This window comes from Diabrotica virgifera, chromosome 1 (genome assembly GCF_917563875.1).
Source record: "Diabrotica virgifera virgifera chromosome 1, PGI_DIABVI_V3a".
NCBI classification, from domain to species: Eukaryota; Metazoa; Arthropoda; class Insecta; order Coleoptera; family Chrysomelidae; genus Diabrotica; species Diabrotica virgifera.
In genome coordinates, this window is record NC_065443.1 from 3,434,849 (window position 1) to 3,460,264 (window position 25,416).

At 33.1% G+C, this 25,416-nt stretch overlaps 2 protein-coding genes across 7 annotated transcripts in view; one reads left to right on the top strand and one right to left on the bottom strand.

Moving 5' to 3' along the window:
• Nucleotides 1-3,779, bottom strand: part of LOC126886811 (protein smoothened) — a 30,105-nt gene extending 26,326 nt beyond the window's left edge. Inside the window, exons 1-2 of the mRNA XM_050653879.1 lie at nt 3,638-3,779; nt 1,516-3,050 (exon numbers count right to left, since the gene is read on the bottom strand). Of these exons, the coding sequence (XP_050509836.1) occupies nt 1,516-2,587 (1,072 nt within the window). The 5' untranslated portion in view covers nt 2,588-3,050; nt 3,638-3,779. The remainder of the gene's footprint in view (nt 1-1,515; nt 3,051-3,637) is intronic.
• Nucleotides 3,742-25,019, top strand: LOC126886826 (dihydrolipoyllysine-residue acetyltransferase component of pyruvate dehydrogenase complex, mitochondrial). 6 transcript variants are annotated; one of them, XM_050653902.1, is made up of 6 exons: nt 3,742-4,073; nt 9,664-9,965; nt 10,311-10,562; nt 15,162-15,496; nt 19,378-19,724; nt 23,869-25,019. In XM_050653902.1, the coding sequence occupies exons 1-6, from the start codon at nt 3,955-3,957 to the stop codon at nt 23,996-23,998; spliced, it is 1,485 nt and encodes a 494-aa protein (XP_050509859.1). In that variant the 5' UTR covers nt 3,742-3,954; the 3' UTR covers nt 23,999-25,019. The 6 variants fall into 6 exon arrangements, with proteins under 6 accessions (XP_050509859.1, XP_050509861.1, XP_050509864.1 ...); XM_050653904.1 differs by having other exon boundaries at nt 15,207-15,496; XM_050653907.1 differs by having other exon boundaries at nt 15,210-15,496.
• The last annotated feature ends 397 nt before the right edge of the window (nt 25,020-25,416 follow it).

Sequence of the window (25,416 nt, forward strand, 5' to 3'; positions counted from 1 at the left end):
TTTTTATCTATCATGCAATGGCACTACTATATGAATGATGAATCATTCACAGAATTTATGCAAGCAAGCAATAGAATCGAACCTAGAATGTGAGACATGCACATTCCTTAGAAAATGACATCTAAATGCTACAAATAATTGGGGGAGGGGGTTTGATCCAAGTAGATCAAGAACCATTCCACCTCGCCAATGCTCCAGACCATCCTGCACCACCTGATAGCACACTGATGTGCTACAGAGGCTACAAATTTGCAAAATGCTTGTCACATGCAGTCCTGGTACAAGGACTCACACATAAAATACTTCTCCTAGTTAGACTGGAGAGCGTGAGGTGCTATAATACTGCTATCATCTTAATTGATATATCATTGTTCTTTTGCTTGCTCAGGCACCGATTCTCTCCAACATATCTTTAAGTATCAATATATTCATAAGAATTCTTAGGTGTTATGTCTTTAGTGTCCTCTTCTATGAAGTAGAACGGTGGAGTCTTACAGAAGATGCCATAAAACAGTTAGAGGCATTTGAAATGTAGTGCTAACAACGTACAGGGAATCCTTTACCGTATTAATTAATAATAATCAATTAATATTTTGTCTCATATTTGAAGTGCATAGTACAAAATTTACACCTTGTGCAAAAATACTAAAATCAGATAATAACAAGGTTTTATGATTTTTGCATTTTTTTATAAAAGGATAAGAGCATAGATTCTGCTGATAACATATCTCTGTTTTGTTTCTCATTGTTGTTTATGCATTTCATATCTTTTTGACCTCCAAGCATGCAGTAATAAATTTTCAATGGCTTTAGTCTGATTAAGTATGGTTAATGACACTTGAAACATATTTATATGGCTTTAATTATTTAATCAATTATTGATTGGGAAAAAGGTGGTTTCTTGAAGTGAAATAAAATACTTAGGAAAAGACACAAAAAATTAGTAATTGGCTATTATATTCAATTATAAGTCTACATTTTACATGCTATATTAAAGGTTAGACGAAGACAATGATAAAAAAGTATCACATAATATATGTATAATCTTCCAAAATCAAAATTTCCTTGACATGTTAAGTGGCATAGCGGTTCCCTAGCAGGTTGACTGCCAGCCTCTTTTTCGCTGCATTGCCAAAGAGTCATTTGAGTACCATGTATGGTACTCTGGAAGATAAACTGAAATATTGAGACCAAATTTAGTACTCAATATAACTTGAAAGACTAACAAATAAAAATCGCCATAGCCTCATGGGTCAACAAGCTCTAGAAGAGCTGCAGCATAAATGGCAAGTTAACTGTGTACCACATTTGGTACTCATGGCAGTCAACCTGCTACGGGCAGATGTAGGAAGTTACCCATACGCCATGGGCCCATGAAGGTCCCTAGGAACCACTGCATAATGGCGAAACTGCTGCTTGGCCTGGGGGTAATCTTTTTAATATTCAACATTGTGTATGGCGCTTAAAGTGTTAAAACTACTATTGATAAAATTTCTGTATCAAAAAATGACTTACCCAAAGCTTGGAGTGAGTTCATATGCCACGAATACCCAAAAATCACAAACCACACCAATCCAGCTATCATGAAATAGTACACCATGACAAAAACGACTACACAAGACAAATTTTCAGTGGCACTAGGTTCGGATTTCCTCAAGGTTCCTTCTTTCTTGCAAATAATATCTTCCCTAGTTTCACTGCCTAAAAATTGAACTAGCCAACCCCCATATGAAATGCAGAAGCAGACATTCACATAAAAAATGGCTAGAGCTGGGTATTTGTTAGCAGTTTTCCAGTCTATGACAAAGGTTGTAATTGTAAAAACATTACAAAGGATGCTTAGTAAGGCACAATAAGCTATTAACTTGTGTATTTGGTAATGTTCGTGTTCTGTGTACAGCGAATCTTTACACTTTAGACCACAGCCTTCTATATCAGGATACCACCATTCCTGTTTGTCTGTCCTCACTAACGGATCCATACAAAAGCCAGTTGTGTTAAATTTTACTTCATGTATATCGTTTTTGCATTTGGTCGGAAACAACCGTTCATCCTCACAGTTTAAAAACTCTGGAAAAACTGAGTTATTATACAATATCTTACAAGGCTCTAAAGTTATTTTACACATTTCATACGAAGGCAAATCAACCTTATCATTTTCACACTTGGGCATATAAAGCGAACATAAAAAAGGCTGTATAACAGCCCAACATTTAGGAATATACCTCAAGTACTTATAGAGTTGTAGTTTTTCTTGAACTTTCTCCTGACTTTTTAGGTTTGTTAAGTCCAAAGTTGTGCTATGGTATGGAAGTTTGCCCCCCATGCAAGTGGTGTAGTTCAATACTTGACATTTCGCAGACCTTTGACAATAGGGAAGAGTTAAATCATACAGTTTAAATCTTGCATTCTCCTTTGTTTTCTTTACCTCCTTATGGTGAATGAATCCTGAGAAGTTTTGATTCTGATACGGAGGTGTCTCAGTTTCGTAAGTCTCGTAAAAAGGGGGATCTTCCGGGTACTTCCTTTGAATGATACCTGAATTAGTTAATTTTAAACATAGGAATAATATAAGCGAGATCTTCATTGTGAAGATGAATTCAGTGTTATCTGAAATCACTAAATAACTTGATAAACTGTGCACAGCTCATGTCAATAACGAGAATTTAAAAAAATGCGATAAAATAAAACAATAAAACATAAATACGCGAAAAAAATTAAAAATTTTTTTGTGTGGAGTCTAGACCACCCACGTGGGAAAGCCCCCCACATTGCATTGTTAAGATGTTTAAAAATTCAGTAGTGATAGTGTGACCCATACAATTTGAAAAGAACAGTCAAAAGAAAAACTAATTTTTCAATGAACATAAATATTCTGCTAATAATTTAAAATAAAATCGTTTTTTGGTATTTAATTTACATTCTCTTCTACAATCACATATCCTCTTAATTTAGTATGTTTTTGATGTAAAATAATGGTAGTTGGAGCAAAGAATATCTCGTGGTATGCACTATCAGCTAAACTAACTTGGCTAGCTTCATATTAGTATCTAAAAACAAGAATGAAGTTAACAACATTATAAAAATAAGTTAAACTAATATGGCAACACTGTGGAGCTGTCAAATAGAGGGCCGATTATTAAAGAGACAAACACTTTGAATATTTGAAATTTTGATTTTTTCTTTTTCTGTGTGCACTTTTCTTTTTTATTACTTTTATGAGATTGTATTTTAGCTTGAATTGATTTAAATATTTTGATTTAAATAGGAGTTACCATTTTCAAAGTGGAAATCGAAACGTCAAATAAATTGAACTTCAAACTTAAATTGTGGCTCATTCTTAAATAAAATAATAAATTATATTAGTTTTATGTAATATAAATATGTATAGGTAGTAATTATAGTGTACTATGTTACACTAAAAGCTAAAAGTAAGTAAAAATAGTACCTAAAATAATAAATTGGAATGTTAGTTTTATGTAATATAAATATGTGTAGTAATTGTAGCATAAATAAAGAATATTATATAATTGTAGTATACTACTATATTATATTACACTAAAAGAAGTAAGCAAAAACAGTAAAATTAACCTATAAAATCAAATGTTTTGGTCAGCAAAATGCTTAAAAAACTTACCTTCTATTCACTGTTGCCAAATGTTAATGTTTTGGGCTACGTCACGGGATGATTCTGAAGAATCAGCTTTTCCTCAGCTGATTAGTAGGCCACCAACACATGTGATAGTGTGTACTGGCGAATGTCAAAATTCGATTAAGATTAAAAACGTGTGATATCGAACGTCATAGGCTTGTCACAATTCAATTTCGTGAAAGACCGTCTTTTAAATGACCTAGAGAAGGATATCGGTGAGTCGCCCTCGAATTCACATCAAATTCACCATAAGCTTAAGACATAACTGAAGAACAGTACAAAATTAAACACGAAAATTCAAAATGTTCCGAACGATCATATTACGAAATGATGTTGCCAAAGAAATTTTTAGAAAATCTCTCCGATCCAAGACTTTGAGAAATGTTTCCATAGAGTGCTGCAAACGAAGACATTATCACAGGTAATTTCATTTATATCCTCCGTTTGTTATTTACGTAATGTTTTCTTGTTAATCCCGATTATGTAACAGGGTTATAAGCTTCGCATAACCTTTTACATGTCTAATCAATTTCTAACCTGTACTCAGTGTACACATATTTTTTTTCATTGATACCATTTATTTCTATAACCGATGTGTAATTAGACAAGCCATGCATTGGTTTCAAGTGTAATAAGACACAATCACAATTTAGGTGAAAGTATTTCATTTGTTGGTTCAATTGTTTAGTAAACACAAAAATTTCATTTTTTTTACTTATTTGCAAAGCTTTTCATGGTTTCTTTCTTGTAGGTCCATTTTAGAAACATTTTCAATTTCATTACAATTACTATTAAAAAACGACATACAGAAACACTTCTCACTGATAATAATCTTTGGCTTTTACAACTATTCGTGAGTCTTGGCAGCGTTTACTATTCTCTTCCATTGGTTCCGATCCTGTACTACTATTTCACATGGTCTCACTTCCATCCTCTCTAGGTCTTCTCCTGACTGCATCTGTCCACCTTTTTCTAGGTTGTTCTGCCGGTTTGTACTGTCTGGTCTTTCCGAAAACACATTGCTAATCAGTATGTCATCATCACTCCATGCCACATGGCCTGCCTTATCAGTATGTCATCATCACTCCATGTCACATGGCCTGCCAATCTTAGTCTATTGGCTTTTATGCATCTTACTATGTTTCCCTGACCGAAGAGAGTCTCTAATTCATTGTTGAAATGGTTTACATCCTCAAATTCATTGTTGAAATGTTTTACATCCTCCAATTCATTATTGATTTTAAACCATATCATTTAAATCGCTTGAGGCAACACTTTCTCCCCTATGCCATGCATCCTCTGGATGTGATGGAGATTGCAGCTCAGCTTTAGGTAGTGCAGTAGTTGCAGAATAACAGTTCTAACCGTACAAGTCCATTGTGATGCAGCTGCCTGTGATTAGCTCATTGACTGTGATGAGTGTTGTGTGTGTTTATGTGTGTCTGTGCCAAGTGCAATTGACAAATATACAGTAACGACATAGTTGTGGCACCCCATGTCATGTTCTCAGTCGATCCACAAGTTTATTTGGTTATACCTGATTCACTGTATTGTGTTCTTCACATTTGCCTTTGTGCCATTTTTTGTCTTGCAAAAGTTTAGTCTTGACAAAATCAGCTGTAATGTCAGCATTTGAATTTTCCAGTGCCATTACCATTGGATCATATGCTTCTGTGAGGCCCTGCAGCATGATTGCACCCAAAAATTTTTCATCATTCCATTTTCCAATAGAAGATAGTTGCTGAGATAAGTCCATCGCTTCGTTTATATAATCTTCCATTGTATTAAAATTGGATAGTTTAATTGAACATAAATTTCGTAATAAACGAAGTCAGCAATGAAGACCTTTATCTTCAAATGCTTTTTCAAGTGCAAGCCATGTCTCTAAAGCTGTTTTGCACTACATTACATGAGGATAAGTACTCTTATCCAGAGAAAGTATTATTTTTGAAAGTGCTTTCTCCTTGTGAGGCATTTTTGCTGGATTATCTAAATTAACATTACCATTTGATTGAATCTGTGGCTGAATACAATACCATAGACAGGTATTTCACTGTCAATTTTCATTATCACTATTAATTATTATTCTAAGCATACTAATCAACATGTACTAGTATATAGTACACACAATTTAAGATATTGCCTTTTCAACATGATTCACACCTGTCCTATTTTTACATAGGATATCCCTCTATCAGCCATTGTGTCATGCACAGAATCAAGAAATGTTTGAAAAATAGTCTTGTACCAAATACTCACGATGTCTCCCGGACTTGAATTTTACATTCTAGTAGGACAGTCCTACATGTCGTATGGCTAAAACAACTAAAAAATGGTTTTGGAGACAAGAGACAATAAAATTAAAGTAACTCAACAGAAGTAAAAACTTCAAGTTGTATACTGGTATAAAATGGTTTATTAAAAACTTCATAAAAAGTCGTGCAAAATGTTTTCGTTCTAATTCAGAACATATTCAGTGCATTCTGCTGAGTAGTTGAAACTAGCACACCAATTAGAGTGGTAACATTATAATATATGGTTTACATGATAAATTTAAATAAAATATGGTGAATACCAGTCGATGTTGAAGGATTAAATTAGTACATGCTTAAAGGGCAACATGCTTCCCTGCTGAAAAACTAGGTACTTGTAATTAAAGTACTCTTACAGCCTTCGAATAGTCCAAACCTTAATATTATTGAGGTATTGTGGCATAAGATGACAGCAATTGTGTAATGATCCCCAGAGAACTGTCACTGACTTGAAGAGAAAATTTGGTGGATTATGGGATAGTTTTGACCCTGACATGTGTTAAATTTTAATAAGAACAATGAAAAACAGGATTGCCACGGTTGTAAATGTGTCTGGCAATTTAACCCCATATTAAAATAGTAATTTGTAAAATTATTGTCTTAACATTTAGTTGCCACAATATTATACAATATTTTCATTTATTTTTCTACCAACACTGCAATTCAAAGTTGGCAAAAACCAAGACATTTCAATATTTTATTATTAATGATAGAATTTTATGTATTGATTTCTTTCTTTAATTCAATAACCAAGGTTGTGAACCTTTTTCAATCAATTTTCGTTTGTATGAACATTTTTTAATTGTTAGGATTTATATTTAAAGTTTAAAAATAAACATAGACGGCTGTGTTTCGATTCAATTCAAGTCTCTTACCATCCTCTGACATATGTCACTAGGTCCACCCGTCATAGAGGCTCATAAGAATACTTGAAGTTTAGTTCCAATATTATGACAAGTTTTAGTATCATTTGCATGTCTCCTTGTAAGATTTTTCAAGATATTTATATTTTGATCATGGAGACGATTATTTGATAATAATAATAGTGGAGTCACTGAAGGTGGATATGAGCTATTACCTCCGATTTCGTTCAACCTCCATCGATTTGCATGAAAATTGGTAGTGGTTAGAGGATATCTCAAGAAACAAATCTGACATGGTGCCAACTTGCGCTTTTACCCTGGGTGTGGATGCCACCCCTTCTCGGGGTGAAAATTATTTTATTAAAAATAACCCCATAATTAGATAGGGGAACAAATTCTAAGCAAAATTTGTTATATAAAGTTATTAAAATAAATCAAAACTTTTTGAATTGTTAAAGATCAAAAATTTTAATTTTTCGTAAGAAAAATGCATGTTTTTAACCGATTTTTTCATAGATAACTCAAAAACTACAAAAAAGTTTTACAAAAAAGTTATTATTACCAAAATTGAAGCTAATAAAAAATTAAATAAACTCCTTACTAAAAAAACCTTTTAATGTTAACTAAAAGTGAGTTATAGGTAATTGACTGCATATTTTTTTAGACGAGTACCCAAATCTAAATATTCAAGCTTAAATTACGGGAAAATGATGCATTTTATAACATAAACTTATTAAACATTTGTGAAAGTACTTAGCAATATCTATCAAATGATATACCGAACATTACCAATATAGATAAGGCGAAAATGACATCCCAGAATAAGGTTCAAGAAGTCGCCCACGTGAAAAGTGGGCCAAATTTTTTTTAACAATTCTTTTTAATCAAATTGCAAAAATCAATATTTTTGGCCCGGACAATTTTTTTGTAGGTTTTTTGGACCATTCTGGATAAAGAAGGTCTCTTATAACTTTTCTCTAAAGTTGATCGTTTTCGAGTTATAAGCAATTTAAAATTGAAAAAAAACGAAAAATGGCGATTTTCAAGGCTTAATAACTCGGTTAAAAGTTATTATTATGAAAGTCAGAAAGTGACTAAATCAAAGTTTAATGCCCCTACCCCCTACAAGATCCCGAAGAAATTTTTGTCATTATTTTATTACTAAGCTGTTATTTTTAAGTAATAATATTGAGCGCCATGCACGTGGTAGCCGGCCGTAAATGCTGAGTGCGAGAGAGATGCCACTCCGGCAGTCCAATTGTGCATCACTTGCACTCACATTTACGGCCGCCTACCACGTGCATGGCGCTCAATATTATTACTTAAAAATAACAGCTTAGTAATAAAATAATGACAAAAATTTCTTCGGGATCTTGTAGGGGGGGGGGCATTAAACTTTGATTTAGTCACTTTCTGACTTTCATAATAATAACTTTTAACCAAGCTATTAAGTCTTGAAAATCGCCATTTTTCGTTTTTTTCAATTTTAAATTGCGTATAACTCGAAAACGATCAACTTTAGAGAAAAATTATAAGAGACCTTTTTTATCCAGAATGGTCCAAAAAACCTACAAAAAAATTGTCCTGGCCAAAAATATTGATTTTTGCAATTTGATTAAAAAAAATTGTTAAAAAAAATTTGGCCCACTTTTCACGTGGGCGACTTCTTGAACCTTATTCTGGGATGTCTCACGAATGTAATTATGCAAAAAAATCTCATGGGAATATTTTTCCCAATGAACCCGCCGTTTTCGCCTTGTCTAATAGCATTAAAATTTATGCTCCAAAAATTTTTCAAACTTTATCTTTTAAAAATTTTTCCAAAAAATGTTATCTTTTTTTTTAATAACTCCGTTAATTTTTAAGATATCAGGTTCACCTAAAACGGTTGAAAGGTAATTCCAAAGGCTAATAAAACGCGTTGAATTTAATCTTTCAAACCCCTTACTTTTTTAAAAACAAAGATTAAATGGCCACGGTTACATGGTTCACGCAGCAAAATTTAAGCTTTAAACGTTTCTATCTCGGTTATTTTTCACCCTACAAATAAGGTATAGTATTTGATATAAAAAAAACTAAAATTTGGTTATTTACCATTTTTTACGTATATTGAGTATTTTAAGTATTTGTATAGTTATTATCAAAAGAAAATGAAAATGACGATAATTTTAAAAATTCTAATTTTTTAAATTATATCTTTTTTTCAAAAATATGCATTCTAAACCGGTGAAAATTGTTAAAATCATTACTTATGCTAATACATTCTGAAGTACTTTGATAAATGTTTAACAGGTATATTTTATAAAGTGCATCGTTTTCCCATTATTTAAGCTTGAATATTTGAGTACTTGAGTACTCGAAAAAAATATACATTCAATTACCTGTAACTCACTTTGAATTAACATTAGTTTAGTACTTTTTGAGTGAATAGTGTATTCAATTTTTTATTGCCTTCAATTTTGGTAAGAATAACTTTTTTGTAAAAGCTAATAGTTTTGTGGGTTATACGTGAAAAACAGCTTTAAAACATGCATTTTTTTACGAAAAAATAAAATTTTTGATCTTTAATAACTCAAAAAGTATTGATTTATGTTAATAACTTAATATAACAAATTTTTCTTAGAATTTGTCCCTTTGTCGATTTAATAAAATAATTTTCACCCCAAAAAAGGGGTGGTATCCACCCCCAGGGTAAAAGCGCAAGATGGCATCATGTCACCTTTGTTCCTTGAGGAACTGCTCACCAATTTTCACGAAAATCGATGGAGGTTCAACGAAATCGTAGGTGAAAACCTTCAGTGACTGCATTATAAACAGAAAAATGATTTAATTTCAGAGCTTTATTTGGCAATGAACATTCACAAGTTTTACAACGATGGGTGAAAGCAGAACACAATTTTGTCAGATATTATGCCGCCGATCTTCCAAGTCATACCAAAGTTACACTGCCAGCCCTTTCTCCAACAATGGAACTGGGTACTATTGTAAGTTGGGAAAAAAAGGAGGGCGACAAACTGAATGAGGGCGATCTACTCGCTGAAATCGAGACTGACAAGGCGACCATGGGCTTCGAGACTCCTGAGGAAGGTTATCTAGCAAGAATTATCATACCAGCTGGGACCAAGGATGTTCCTATAGGTATTTTAATCTTCAATTGTTTGAGTTTGAGATCATATGATATATTTTAAAACTACAATGAAAATTTTATTATAAATTTATTTGATTCTCTCGTAGGCCAGGGAGGATCTGTGAAAAAACATCTACATTTGGATGTGATAGTTGGCATTCTGATTCCCAACCTATTTGAGAGGGAGAATAAGTCAATCATCATTACTGAACACAATGTCACAACTTTTTCTGCAGAATGTCGCCTCTCACATCCACCTCAAAAAATATCTGCCCTGGTCTATTGTATTTATTCTAATGAAAACATTTCTAGTGACATCTTGAGGGGATGGTTTTTATATTAAAAGTATTTTTTAGGTAAACTGGTGTGTATCATAGTCGAAAACGAAGCAGATATTGCAGCTTTCAAAGATTTCAAAGATGACGGAGCTGCAGCTCCAGCTCCACCAAAGGCAGCTGCACCTAGTGCTCCTGCACCATCGCCAGCCGCTCCAGTAGCTGCAGCACCACCTGCTCCAGCAATGGTTGCTGATGTATCTTCCACAGGTAGGGTCTATGTCAGTCCCATGGCAAAGAGGTTGGCCGAACAGAGGAATATCAGATTGCAAGGTTAGAATCTTACAAATTTAGAATTAATGTTTAAAACTTTATGTTTATTGGCGAAAAGCTTTAAGATAATTTTATCATAAAAAAATCATAATGTGGCTTTATTTTAAGTACAGAGAGGTTTGGAAAACTTCTGATATCATTTTGCTATTGCTTTGGGTATTTCTTTGTTAATGTAACCTGTTTATTTTATGTAGTGATGTCCTAACTGTGTGTTTTAATGATTTTTTTGAAGTTATTTTTGTGTGGCATTTCACTTACTTTCGTAATGAATGCACATAGTGAGTCACCTAAATAAACCAAATTTAAAAAACATTTAAAAAATACAGTAACTAGCGTAACTTTGCTCCACTTTTAAGATTGTGAGAAAAAAAATATAAAATAACTACTATACTAAAATTACAGTAAAGATGCAGTAGAAATAAACAAACTAGGACACCTTGAATGTTACAAGGAGCACTCCCGAATCATGATTTACAATGTATAAACTTTGTCCTGGTTTATTTATTTCTAGTGCATCTTAATTGTGATTTTAGTATAGTATTGTTTTTTTATGTTTATAAGTGATGAAAAAAGTATCTAGTGTAATAATAATAAGTAATAATATATCATATTTTTTAGTTTAAAAATAATTAAAGACATATTTTTTTTAATTGAAAAGTGGAGCAAAGTTAATGAGTTGCTTATATTAACCTTGCCCCAAAGACATTATCTCTGCAAAATAAACTATACATAAGTTAGAAACAATATACAAGGTGTTTCAAAACGTTGTTCATCTCTATTATTCGTTTTTTTAATTTTATTTTTTGTTTGGGTGCTTAAATGTGTTTGTATTGTTGTACCTATCGATTTGGCTTTTCAACGATGAAAAACAGAACTATAAACATTTCTTAAGCACCGTTTTTACACAATAGAATACATACATATTATGTTTAACTTAGTGTTCATTTTGCCATCAGTTTCATGTTGTTGACTTTTACTCGTATTTGATTCTTCTTATTTTCGACTACCTATTACTGATTTGTAAATTAGGTCCTACTAGATCCATGTGTAGGTTTACTTTGATTGATTTTTTTATTGTTGATAGTGTTACTGAAAAACATATTCGATTTTTCCATTCCATTCAACAGTTTTTCAGCAATTTTTTTCAGTCAAAAAGGCAACATGTGTATGTTTTAAAAAACTGGTAGTGTGTAAAGTATTTCTTAAAATCAGCTAAGTACTTTCGGCATAGAAAATGCCAGCATCAGAGCTTCGTCTTATATAGGGTGTCAATTTAAAAAGTTGCCACCCATATAATTTGGTCCCTATAGAAAATCTAAAAATATATAAAAACACGTCAAATTTATTTGTGAGGGGGACATTTTATAGACCAGTTTTCAACTAAATTACACTAACCCTCTAGCGGGGGCGGACACATCCCCCAAAATCTTTAATGAAAAGGGGGGTTGAGTGATACCTCATCTTAAAGATCGTTCGATTACCTTTTCAATACCACATGCATTATATTTATTTTCAGTAATTTTTGAAAAATAAAGTGAAGCCTTACAGATATTAAGTATTGAGTTCAGAACTCCAAAATTTTTTTTGGAGTATTGAACTCTAAATTGAATTTTTTTTGGGGTGTTGAAGTATTTAGAGTATTTTTTTGAAGTATTTTTGGAAAAACCAAGTAAAACCGTAAAGATATTAAGAATCGAGTTCAGAACTCCAAAATTTTTTAGAGTATTGAGTCCAAGATTTTTCCAAAAGGGCTGAAAAGAAATATAAGGTATGTAGTATTTTTGAAAAGGTAATTTAATGACCTTCAAAATGAGGTATCACTCAACCCCACTTTATTAAAGATTTTGGGGGTTGTGTCCGCCCCCGCTATAGGGTTGATGCAATTTAGTTGAAAACTGGTCTACACAATGTCCCCCTCACTAATAAATTTGACGTGTTTTTGAATATTCTTAGATTTTCTATAGGGACCAAATTATATGGATGGCAACTTTTTAAATTGACACACTGTAGGTATAAAAACGTCATGAAGAGCAATTGTGAATATGAAACTAAATATAATTATTTTATTAATTTATTGTATATAATAATAATAATCCCACTCGAATGAGGGGGGGGGGTAACAGAAAAAAAAAACAATTCAAATGAGGTTCCGTGCTTAAAACATAAAAAAAAATCACTAAAAAAATGCAGTTTTTTCGAATTCCGAATATTTTTTGGTTTGAAAATGGCCAACATGACCCTGCTAATAGGAAAAACGGAAAAAATAGATGAAAAATCGTTCTTTATTAACATGCAGTTCAGTTTATGTGATAAAAACATGGGAAAACACAAGAAACGGGTCTTTTCGAATTTTGAGGATGTTCCGGAAATAAAATGCATATCTAACCCATCCAAACAAGACACCGAAAAATACACGAAAAATAATTATTTAGAAGTTTGCCAAAAATAACCTACAGTCCTTTTAATTTACTTACCGTTGCACGTCATTATCTACGCCAGAGATCTAAGTTGACATAGTTGCCAAAGTATAAAAAAATCCTGAATCCATTTTAAATCAAATATATCACATAATTATTGTAAACGTGGATTATACAACAAAACAAATTAATATTCATTGTAAATAAGTAAAAGCTTAAGAAATAGAGAACAAGAATTAAGTTACAATCTTTTAAGATTTGCAGTGCAAGCGTGTTTGCACTGCATTGTTAATAATTAAAAAACGGCTCCGAACTCTTGGCAAAAAGCCGGTAGGTTTCTTTGTATACCTATGTCTACAATAACAACTAAAAAAGTTGTCAGATACCTCGATTATTCCAAGACGTGATAAAATTAGGTGAAATTTATATTTTTATAGTAGAGGATCTTTCTATAGTAAAGTATATAATAAAAACAGTAAATATAATAAAACAGATAAATACCTACTTATAGTAAAGAATATCAACAAATATGAAGTGTCATCACCGCAACTGTCAAATAAATGTTACCAATTTATTCTAAAATGTCACCTTCGTTCGATTACAGTTACAGTGTGTTCCGAACAAATCTGCTTCATAAAAACGCTTTATAATCCATTTATACAAATTAAATGAAACATATTATTGTGTATTTCTTTAGGTTAACATTAATAGAAATCGTCAAATATTATTTCTACGCGTTTATAATAAAATATGTCTAATGGCTGTAATTCCAGTATACTAGGCAAATTGATTCTAAAAAAGAACACACGTACCGCCTAAATATTTCGTGTTGGTAGAAAAAAGTGTAGAAGATTGTTGACAAATTCAAATATTTTTCCTGAACTGAATTTTTATCGAAAAAATCTGGGTGTTTCTGGGAATGAAAATGTATGTTTATGAATTTGTTCAGATTTTTTAAAGCAAAGAATTGCCCAGTAAAACTTTTTTTCGAAAGAATACAGTTTTTAAGATGGGAGACCCCTGGGGCCACCTAGTGAGCTAAAAATTTGGCTTAAGGAGTTTTTAAATAAATACCATCGAGTACTCAACCCCAATACTATTCAGTAGAGCAAATGCAGATTTTACCATCTTATCCCGATATATACAGTGCATTCATAAAGTATGGAAACGGTCTATTATCTCATGACTTAATTATTTTCAGAGTTAAACCTCTGACAGGTCGATTTTTATTTTTAAATATGATTTTTTGACGTTTATCGGCAATAAACATTGCTTTTCGCTTAAATTAAATGTTTAAACTGCCAAGAGGCAGGTGTGTGGCTGTTTGACATTTAATTTTAGCGAAAAGTAATGTTTATTTATGAAATAAACATTTTTTTTATATTATGTGGCATCAGCAAAATGTATTTTAAATTAAATAAATTATATACATTCTTCTTTTTGCGTAAATTATTTTAATTCAAAAAAATTTTTTTGGCCACCCTGTATAAATAATGATATTAATGTTTATATTACTGAATAGAGAATTGAATCAGCTTTCAAATAGGCTACTACACGACCCCTATTCCCATTTAAAGAATCATCGATGATTTCATCACGGCCAAATCGATGACGTCACTATTATGGGATATACGTCAAAAAATCATAATTTAAAAATAAAAATCGACCTGTCAGAGCTTTAACTCTGAAAATAATTAAGTCATGAGATAATAGACCGTTTCCACACTTTATGAATGCACTGTATATAACCTTTACTGAGGTTTACTAAGGTTCTATGATTGAAAGATCTAATGGAATTGTGCAGAAAGAATCATTAAAACTTGTTGCAGTTTGGGTAATTTTCACTATCATCTTGTTATTAAGTATTTTTAATGGGAAATAAGCCACAATTTTACTAAAAAACCTATTTTGACAACGGCATTCGATTTGGACGTCGAAACGTTAATAAAATCATTTTTTTAGTAAAATTGTGGCTTATTTCTCATTAAAAATAGTTAATTACAAAAATGCCACAAGAAAATAGCTTCAGAACAACATCATCTTGTTATTTTGTCGCTTGTATCCCTATGTCTTTACACCGTAGCTAGGCAGGGTACATATATTAGTTTTAAACATAATATAACACATCACACTTTACTCACTCGTGCAATGCAAAGTACTTAAGAAAATGTTTATTGTTCAGGTAAAGGTACCGGACTATTCGGCTCAATAACTACTTCTGATCTAGCAGCCCTAGAAGCCGCCTCAGCAGCACATCCCATGGCAGCAGCCTTGCCTTCGGCTGGTGCTTCGGCATCTCCCTTCGTAGACATCCCAGTCACAGGAATGAGAGCCACCATCGCCAAGAGGCTGCTCCAGTCGAAACAGTCCATTCCCCACTATTATTTGTCAGTTGATATCAACATCGATAACTTGATGGCCATCAGAGCGAAATATAACAAGAAGTTAGAGAAGCAGAACGTGAAGTTGAGCGTTAACGATTTTATCATCAAGGCTGTTGCACAAGCTAGTTTAAAGGTGAGTTTGAAAAAGATATCTTTATTTAACACACTGCGTGCCACGCTTTAATCGGGATACTACTCTCAGGGACCATTGATATCCTTCTTATTAACGTGCCCTATCAAGTCCCCTTGACGTTGGCGATTAACATGGCGAAACTGTCTCTGTCTCGAGCTATTCTAAATAGGTGTTCTGCTTTCTTTATTCCTGTCCACTCCCGGATATTCTTCAACCAAGAGGCCTGCTTTCTACCAATTCCTCTGCGTCCTTCGATTTTACCCATCATAATAAGTTGAAGAATATTATACCGGTCTCCCCTTACTACGTGTCCAAAATAGGCCATCTTTCTATATTTGATGTTATCAAGCAGCTCGCGGGTAGCATTTGCTCTCTTAAGGACTGCCACATTTGTCAGCATAGCCGTCCATGGTATTTTTAGAATACGTCTGTGCAGCCACATTTCAAAGGCCTCCAAACGGTTAATGGTGGATATTTTTAATGTCCATGCTTCGACACCATACAAGAGGACTGACCAAATGTAGCATTTAATCATGCGCTTTCGAAGTTGAAGTTGCAAGGTATCATTACAGAAGAATGACCTCATTTTTAAAAATGTCGTGCGGGCTATCTCGATTCTACATTTTATCTCTTTATCTGGATCTAGTTGTTTAGTAATATGGCAACCAAGATATTTAAAACTGGGTACTCTTTGAATTATATGACCATCAACAAATAACCGTGAATCTTGATGGGCCAAACGGCTAAATACCATGTATTTTGTTTTTGAACAGTTTATATTTAGGCCAAACTCTCTTCACACTCTGTCAATGGCATTTAAAAGGTGTTGTAATCCATTCATATCATCACTTAAAATAACTGTATCGTCTGCATATCTGATTGTATTTATCAGAATTCCATTAACCTTCACACCCCATTCCAAATTATGCAGCGCTTCCTTAAATATTCTATCTGAATACAAATTGAACAACAGTGGGGACAGTATACAACCCTGTCTGACGCTTCTTTGTATTTTGCATATTTCTGTTGATTTTCCATTTATGCAAGCTGTCGCTGTTTGACGCCAGTATAATTTTTCTATGATTCGTACATCTTGACTATCAACTCCTTTATCCTTTAGTATTTTAATTAATTTGTGATGTACTCGATCAAAGGCCTTCTCATAGTCAATAAATACAGCAAAGACGTCTTTCCTTTGATCTCGGCATTTCTGCAATAACACATTTAGTGCAAAGAGTGCGTCCCGGGTTCCCAGTCCATTTCTGAAGCCAAATTGTGTTTCATCCTGGTCTTCTTCACATTTATCTCTGATTCTACTGTGGATGATACATAGAAAGATTTTCAAGGTGTGGCTCATAAGGCTTATCATTCTATAGTCGCTACAGTTTTTCGGACGTTGTTTTTTTGGTAGGGTTATGAATTCGGATTTTAACCAATCTTCAGGGATATCACCAGTCGAATAAACATCATTGAAAAGTTTGACTAGTATTCCAATGTTTTCCTCATTTATGAGGTTTAACATTTCTGTAGGTATGTTATCGGGACCAACGGCTTTCTTGTTTTTTGCCAATTTTATAGCATGTTGTATTTCTGATTTTAGTATTTCTGGTCCTTCACCTTCATCTAAAGTGTCCAGTTCTTCGGGTCTATCATCATTATACAGTTCATTTATATAATTATACCAGGTAGTTCGGATTTCGTGCTTGTCTATTATCATTTTTCCCGACGAATCGGTTATAGTATTTGGAGTTTTCTTATAATAAAGACCAGCTACTTCTCTAACTTTTTTAAACATATTAAACGTATCATGTTTTTCATTCAACTTTTCTAATTCCTTGCATTTATCCTCCATCCATTTTTCTTTAGCTACCTTTCCACGGCCATGAAAGTTAGTCATACGTGTATATCAAAAATGAGCGACGTGGCCCCTGGCAAAATATTTGTGTCTCTCATATATGAGCGACGTGGCACGCAATGTGTTAAAAGACTAAGTTTTCAATCTAATAACACATGAAATAACATTAAAATGTTATTCTACATCCCATCAGATTGAAAACAGTGGGAACTTTCTCCGGTAACAACCTCCGAGGCTTCTAAAAAATACAAGCCATACGGATGCCAAGACTATAGGAAGATGGAGGAATTTTACAATTTATAATTCACATCTCATCTGCTCAGCGTGGTAAAAGCTCAACGAGAAGGTTTCCTACATACTCCAAATAGAGTAAATAAAGTAGACATTAAAAATGTATAAACATTTTCAATTTTCAATAAGACTGCAGCAAGCGTCTATACAGAGGTTTCCACTGTTTTCAATCTGATGGGATGTAGAATAATATTTTAATGTTATTTTATGATTTATTAGATTGAAAACTTATAAACATTATAATATTCTAGTTCAGTCAGAGACTGCAGCAAGCGTCTATACAGAGGTTTCCATTGTTTTCAATCTGATGGGATGTAGAATAATATTTTAATGTTATTTTATGATTTATTAGATTCAAAACTTAGTCTTTTTCTTAGCAGATGTGGCTACGGTATTCCAGCCATTTCGTTCGTTGCAATCCGAGACTGCGCGCGTCGATGTATTCTGGTTCAGTCAGAGAGAAGAGCATATGTGTCTACTGACGAGGGGCAAAAAAGTCCCGAAACCGGTATAGACGCTTGCTGCACTCTCTGATTTAACTAGAATATTATAATGCTGCTGCGTTTTTGGGTTGCAACGAAATTGAAAATAAAATATAATAGAAAGTAGGAAGGTCTCAGATACAGAATACATTACAGTAAAACCTCGATATAACGGACTAATTGGGGGGATGGGGTGTCCGTTAAAGGCGAAAGTCAGTTATATAAAAATAGGTTTAAAATAAATCAACAAACTTTTTTTTAAGTTTTGATTGCACTTTTGATGTTTGTACTGTTTTTTTTTATAATTAGAAATGTGTCCGCATTATGCTATAATAAAAAGTTTATTGAAATTCTTTGTAAAATACAGAGACATTTTTAATTTTTTTCAAATTTGACCGGATTGTCTTGTCCGTTATATCCGAAGTCCGTTAAATAGAGGTCCGTTATATCGAGGTTTTACTGTATTATTAAAAATAATATATAATTTAAATCTAGAAACCTTCCAGTTAGAACCATTCTTTGTTAACATCCTTCATATCTGCCTTCTACAATTTACAAGGCAAAGTGACGACGAAATAGAAAACGGAAAGGATTCTACAATATTCAATCACATCCCGTTTTCCTTCATATAGGAAAAGGAACAAGAAATGGTTCTTAGTACTCACAATCTGAGTAAAGATAGAAGTGAAAGAAATGCAATTTATCTTTTATTTCGATTCAGAGACAAGGTATAATCTGCAGACAGCGCTGTTTCTAGTATCACCGTCGTCAGTACAGCTGCCTACCCGCCTCTGAATCAACACAAAACAGCATTTCCTATTTAAGGGGAATTTCAAAGATAAATCGACACCCTCTTTGAAGACAGATACAGATATAGAATACATTATTATTGAAAATAATATATATACTAATTTAAATCTAAAAACCTTCCTTAATTAGAACCATCCTTTGTTAACATCCTTCATATCTGACTTATATAATTTACAAAGCAAAGAGACGACGAAACAGAAAACGGAAAGGATTCTACAATACTCAATCACATCCCGTTTTCCTTAATATAGAAAAAGGTACAAGAAAGGATACTCTATTAAAACAATTGTACGCCACTGGACGACCAAGACTAACTCATAATGGTCATCACCAGTTCTTGAAATTTATTGTGTTTACATTTTTGATATTCAACTATACATGCTCTTGAAAGGCCTTAACCGTTTCCGATATTTCCAAGATAATACCGTTTTGTTGAATTTCAGGTTCCAGAGGCCAACTCTTCATGGAACGAATCCACAATCAGGCAGTACAGAAACGTGGACGTCAGCGTAGCAGTATCCACCGACAAAGGCTTGATCACGCCCATCATCTTCGAAGCAGAACGAAAAGGCGTTGTAGAGATCAGCAAAGCTATGAAAGCTCTTGCAGCCAAAGCAAGAGAAGGAAAGCTTCAACCACAAGAATTCCAAGGGGGCACCTTCAGCATATCCAACTTGGGCATGATGGGCGTCGACCAATTCTGTGCTGTCATCAACCCACCACAGAGCTGTATCCTGGCCATCGGAACTAGCTCGAGTCGGTTGATTGAGGATCCCTTGTCAGAAAAAGGGTAAGTTATCATATAGTCCAAGATACCACTGCAAAATCACTACATTCATAAGTTAGATGGGTGCTCTAATAGGGCTTATCACCGCTTCTCATTTCTTTCGAGCTTCTGTCATATGTCGTATAATCGTTGTATAAAATTAATATATGACATATGACAGAAGCTCGAAACAAATGAGAAGCGTTGAAAAGTCATATAGTGTATTGTTGCTTACTCCTGGGGGTGGTTGATTTAGATCTTCATGTGGAAAATTCACATACGGCTCCATGATTACCAAGAAGAACTTCATGACGGAAGAAATCAAGCGAAGGATAATCCTAGCAAACAAATGCTATTTTGGACTGAGTAGACACATGAGAAGCAGAAACTTAAGCCAAAAAAACAAAAATAACCATATTATACAAAACCTTTATACAACCAGTGTTGACATATGGATTGGAGATATGGACCATCTCCAGGGCAGATAAAAACCTTCTGCTTATATTTGAACGAAGGATCCTGAGAGGAATATTCGGTGGCATCTGTGAAAATTGTGTTTGGAGGAGGAGGTACAACTATGAGCTATACCACAGATATAAACATATATGTGGTGGTAAAGACGTAGTATCTCTTATAAAAATAGGAAAACTAACCTGAGCAGGACATCTAATGTATGTCCCACCTTGACTTTACAGTACACGAACATATGGCAATGCAATCCTTATGGGAGTTTTTGGCGCGGCGATGCCGATTTTCTTCAAAAGAATTTTCAATCGAACATTATCGGGGTCCTAAAAATGTAGGGCCCTAAAAATGTTAAATTAAAATTAACCCGTTACAATCAATAGCATTGTAGTAAAACAATATTTTTCATTGTTTTTTGTGAGTGATAGTCATTTTCGAAAAGTAATCAGCAATTTTATAATCGATATGCGTAATAACTTTTTTTGGTTAAGAATGGTTAGAATATCCATCATTAAAAGTGGATGTTGTTCTATGGTTGTTAATTTATGTATTGACAGTATAGACAGTTCTGAAGTAATGTCAAGAAAAATATAAAATAGATTATCAGTCAAGTTTAAGTAAAGTTTTATATTGTCTTACAGTTTAGGATAAATAAATTATAATTGTTGATGGTCAGTTCACTTAAATTAAATTAGCTATATCAAAGCATATCAAATAAACTTATAATTATTACTGATAACATTGTATTGAGTAACTGATTGCTTATTTGGAAAATTTGGATCCTAATTGCAGTTTATTGTTATTCTTAATGACTGATTTCCAACCTGAAATTAATGTCGTTTTAATGTGTTTACACCATCATTAAAATTTAGTATAAATTTTAAACTTAAAATTAATTTTAGTTAGTTCATTTGATTCGTTGAAGTTCATTAATTGTTAGTTAGTTCAGTTATTTTTCGAAAAAAAATGTTTTAGAACCCCTGACAGACAACCACAAAATGTCACTAATATTAATTCCTAAGTTATCCTATAGAAAAAAGTATATTTGCTTAAAACCTGTTTCTAATAAAATTTGGCATCACTGTTGGCCATAAGAACCTGTATTGTAAAGTCAAGATGGGACACACTATAGCAAGATCACAGCAGAACAACCCTTCTATAGTGCGTCCCACCTTGACTTTACAGTACAGGTTCTTATGACCAACAGTGATGCCAAATTTTATCAGAAACAGGTTTTAAGTAAACATACTTTTTTCTATAGGATAACTATTAAAAACTTAGGAATTAATATTACAGTAGAGCGTCGATAATCCGAACTAATTTGTACAGTGGTAGTTCGGATTATCAAATTGTTCGGATTATTGAACATATGTTTAAAATACATACAAAGCTCATAAACATAGTGGTAGGGGAGCAAAGTATGCTAAATGTGCAGTCACTCGAGCGCTTTGGGGACCTATTGGGTTGTGAAGAGTAGGTCCTAAAACCAAAAAAAGTTAAGTAAAGTTTTCCATTTTAGTGGGCGCTTGCCATTTTTTAATTTAATTTTCCATTTCCAACAATCGTTTTTTCCGATTATAACGCCATCTATCCATAATTCGAAAAAATGTTTCGAATAAGAGTTACTTATTTTTACGTAAGGAATCCAAATCTGCAATAAAAAATGAGGGTTCCCATTTAAGATTTTAAAGTAACCCCCCACCCCATCTCCGTGGGGGGTCGTGTTTGGTGCCATTCGATAGATTTTTCAAAAATATTGAATAAGTGTATTTTACAGTTTTTCGATCTGATGTTCATTTCGCGAAATATCGTGGGATTCGTATTTAAAATATTAAATTTACCCCCCACGCCTCTCCGTGGGAAGTCGTGTTTGGTATCATTCGATAGATTTTTAAAAAATATTGAGCACATATTTTTTAGTTTTTCGATCTGTCAATCATTTCGCGAAATATTCGCTTTTTTCTTGTGAAACTTTGGGACTCGCACATGTAAATACGCCCAGCTCAAATCGTCAGATTTTTTAAATATACACTCTTTTGCATGTACTTAACTTACCTTATCTTAATCTGACAATTTCGAGTTTTTTTAAGGATAGATTTTTTTTTTCGGGCCCCCCTTAACGAACTCCCCTGTGTTAAGAGCCAATATATGGTAGAGGTACATCTACAGGGTACCAGGGTTCTCCCCATATGATAATCTGACGCGCTCGAGTAACTGCAAAAATCCCCGCTTGGGCTCCCCTACCATAGTACATATGTACGTATGTACATACGTTTCAGTAACAAGGAATAAAACACCTGCATAATAAACAAATATATTGTATGTATTTCTGCATAAACAAAACAAAAATCCGCTGTCATATTTTGCCCATATTGTCATATTAAATCCAAAAATTCGGTCCGAGATCATATTTTTTAATTTTATAATTTTTTTTGCGTTCGGATTACCAGGGTTCGGATTATCGACGCTCTACTGTATTGACATTTTGTGGCTGTCAGGGGTTCTAAAATATTGTTTTTTTCGAAAAATACCTTTATGTGAACAAAATAAAAATAATTTTTTATAAAACATTTATATAATAATGTATTTAAGCGCATAAATATGTTAAACCTTAATAAATACGTAGGTACCTACAGAAATAATTAAAATACATTTAAACTATATATTTTAGCTTCTTTCTATAATCCATTCTTCCTCACTTTGACTGCCACTGTCGTAGGGTGTAAACACATTAAAATGACATTAATTTCATCTTGGAAATTAAGAATAACAATAAACTGCAATTAGGATTCAAATTTTTCAAATAAGCAAAGAGTTATTCAATACAATGTTATCAGTAATAATTTTAAGCTTATTTAATATTCTTTGTTATAATTTAATTTAGGTGAACTGACCATCAACAATTATACTTTATTTATTCTCAACTGTAGGACCTGGTAGGACAATATGAAACTTCACTTAAACTTGACTGACAATATATTTGAAATTTTTCTTGACATCACTTCAGAACTGTCTATACTGTCAATACATAAATTAACAACCATAGAACAACATCCACTTTTAATGTTGAATATTCTTAACCAAAAAAAGTTATTACGCATATCGATTATAAAATTGCTGATTACTTTTCGAAAATCACTATCACTCACAAAAAAACAATGAAAAATATTGTTTTATTTGACTGTAACGGATTAGTTTTAATTTAACATTTTTAGGGACCTACATTTTTAGGATCTTGGTAATGTCCGATTAAAAATTCTCTTGAAGAAAATCGGCATCGCCGCGCTAAAAACTCCCATAAGGATTGTATTGCCGTATGTTCGTGTACTGTAAAGTCAAGGTGGGACAGACATTAGAAGAATCCTTATGTTACAACCTAGTAGAAATAGGGGTAGGCCAAAACTCAGATGGAAGGATGGTGTAGATGAAGATGGTAGAAAAATAGCCGCAGCAAATTGGCAGCAGTTGGCAATGGATAGAACAGACTGGAGTAATAGACTTGGGAAGGTCGATGCTCTTTTATAAGACTGTAGCACCATTGCTGATGCTTTTTTGTAGTATTGAAAAGTTTTCAATGTTTAATTGTTAGAAATTTTTAGGTTTTATGTTATATTATTTCTTTAAGTACCTAAGTGAAGTGTTAACTGCTTCTTCCTCTTTTTCTGTTTCAAGTCTATATTAAAATTTTTTTTATTCTTTTCAGCTTCAAATCTGCACAGTACATGTCTGTGACCTTGAGTTGTGACCACCGCACGGTAGATGGCGCTGTAGGCGCTAGATGGCTGCAAGCCTTCAAAGAAAACCTTGAAGATCCAGTGGCGATGATCATCTAAGGAGGCGACAACCCGTTGAACTAAACAGTTCCTAACCAGTTCATCTCATACAGACGAAAAGCTGCCAATGGACAGGGTGAAGAAACAGTGGATTCGCACACCCAGAACACGGAGACAAAACAAGAGTTTTTCGCCCAGCTGTAGGGGACTTTTTGGCGAGATATTTTAAACTTTTAAGTTATGTATTTGTAAGAGTTGTAAGTTCAATATTTTGTTGATAGGTGACGCTTATGTATTAGCGTTTAACGAAAGTTCCTGAAAATGTAGCGAAGAAAACTGCTCTAAAACGTTGTGTAGAAAGTTTTCATACATTTTCAGCTGCTCTACACTATGTGGTGCTTACGTAAGATAATCTTTATTCTGTTATCAGCGTTATGGACTGTTATCGTTCGCCATAAGTTGGAAGTTTCATATTAGACAACGACATATTCGTATTATTTATCACACACCACATTATAAGAAATCGTTTAAATAATTTTGAAATCGTTAACATTTTATAAATGTTTTTATATTATCATTCCATACTCTATAACTGGTAGTGACTTACGTTTAATAGAACAAAATACGTCAAATTAAACAAATATGACTGTCACATGTCATACGTCAATTTTTTATTAAGTTAGGTTAGAATAACTCGCTGAAAGGTCGATTTAGTTGAGTAACAACAAAAGAAATTCGTAGTTGTGCAAAATATTCAAAAATATTTATTATTTATTATTAAGACTTAATAGTTGTTTGACTTCGTGTTCTTTTTTTGTATTTCTAGTAAGGTTCACCCATTTTGTCATTGTTCTTATCCATTATTTGAAAAAGAAAGTGCTGTATCATGTTTACTGCATTTATCACATGGATCGGTCATCAGTCAGTTGGCCGGTTGAGTTGGTCGTTAGACGTTTACAAATCAACTTCTTTTTGTTTCATTGTTTTCGGAAATATTCTCATACGTTTGTTATAATTTGTTGTATGGTTTATGTATGTAAATATCAAAATGATTAATTAAATAAATTATATTGTAAATAAATGTCTTGTTTTTTATTTAAATTGCAAAGTTGCAACATAACTAGACAAAAATACACAACAATACAAGTAATGTTCTTCTTCAAGTGCCTACAATATAAAGTCATGCAAATATATGCTCCAACGATTACCCACACTGACGAAGAAATATGGGAACTCTACAATAACATAAACTGAAGCATTAAATAATAATAAAAGGCACTTCAAGAATCTAATTGGTGACTTTAATGCCAAATGGGAAAGAGAAATGGCAAGGATCAAATCATGGGAAAGATTCAGTGAGAGAAATGAAAGGGGAGAAAGACTGATTCAGTTTGCACACTAGCATAATATTCCCATTGCAAATATATTCTTCAAGGAGAACTCAACAGAAAATGGACTTGAGTAGTAGGTACCAAATG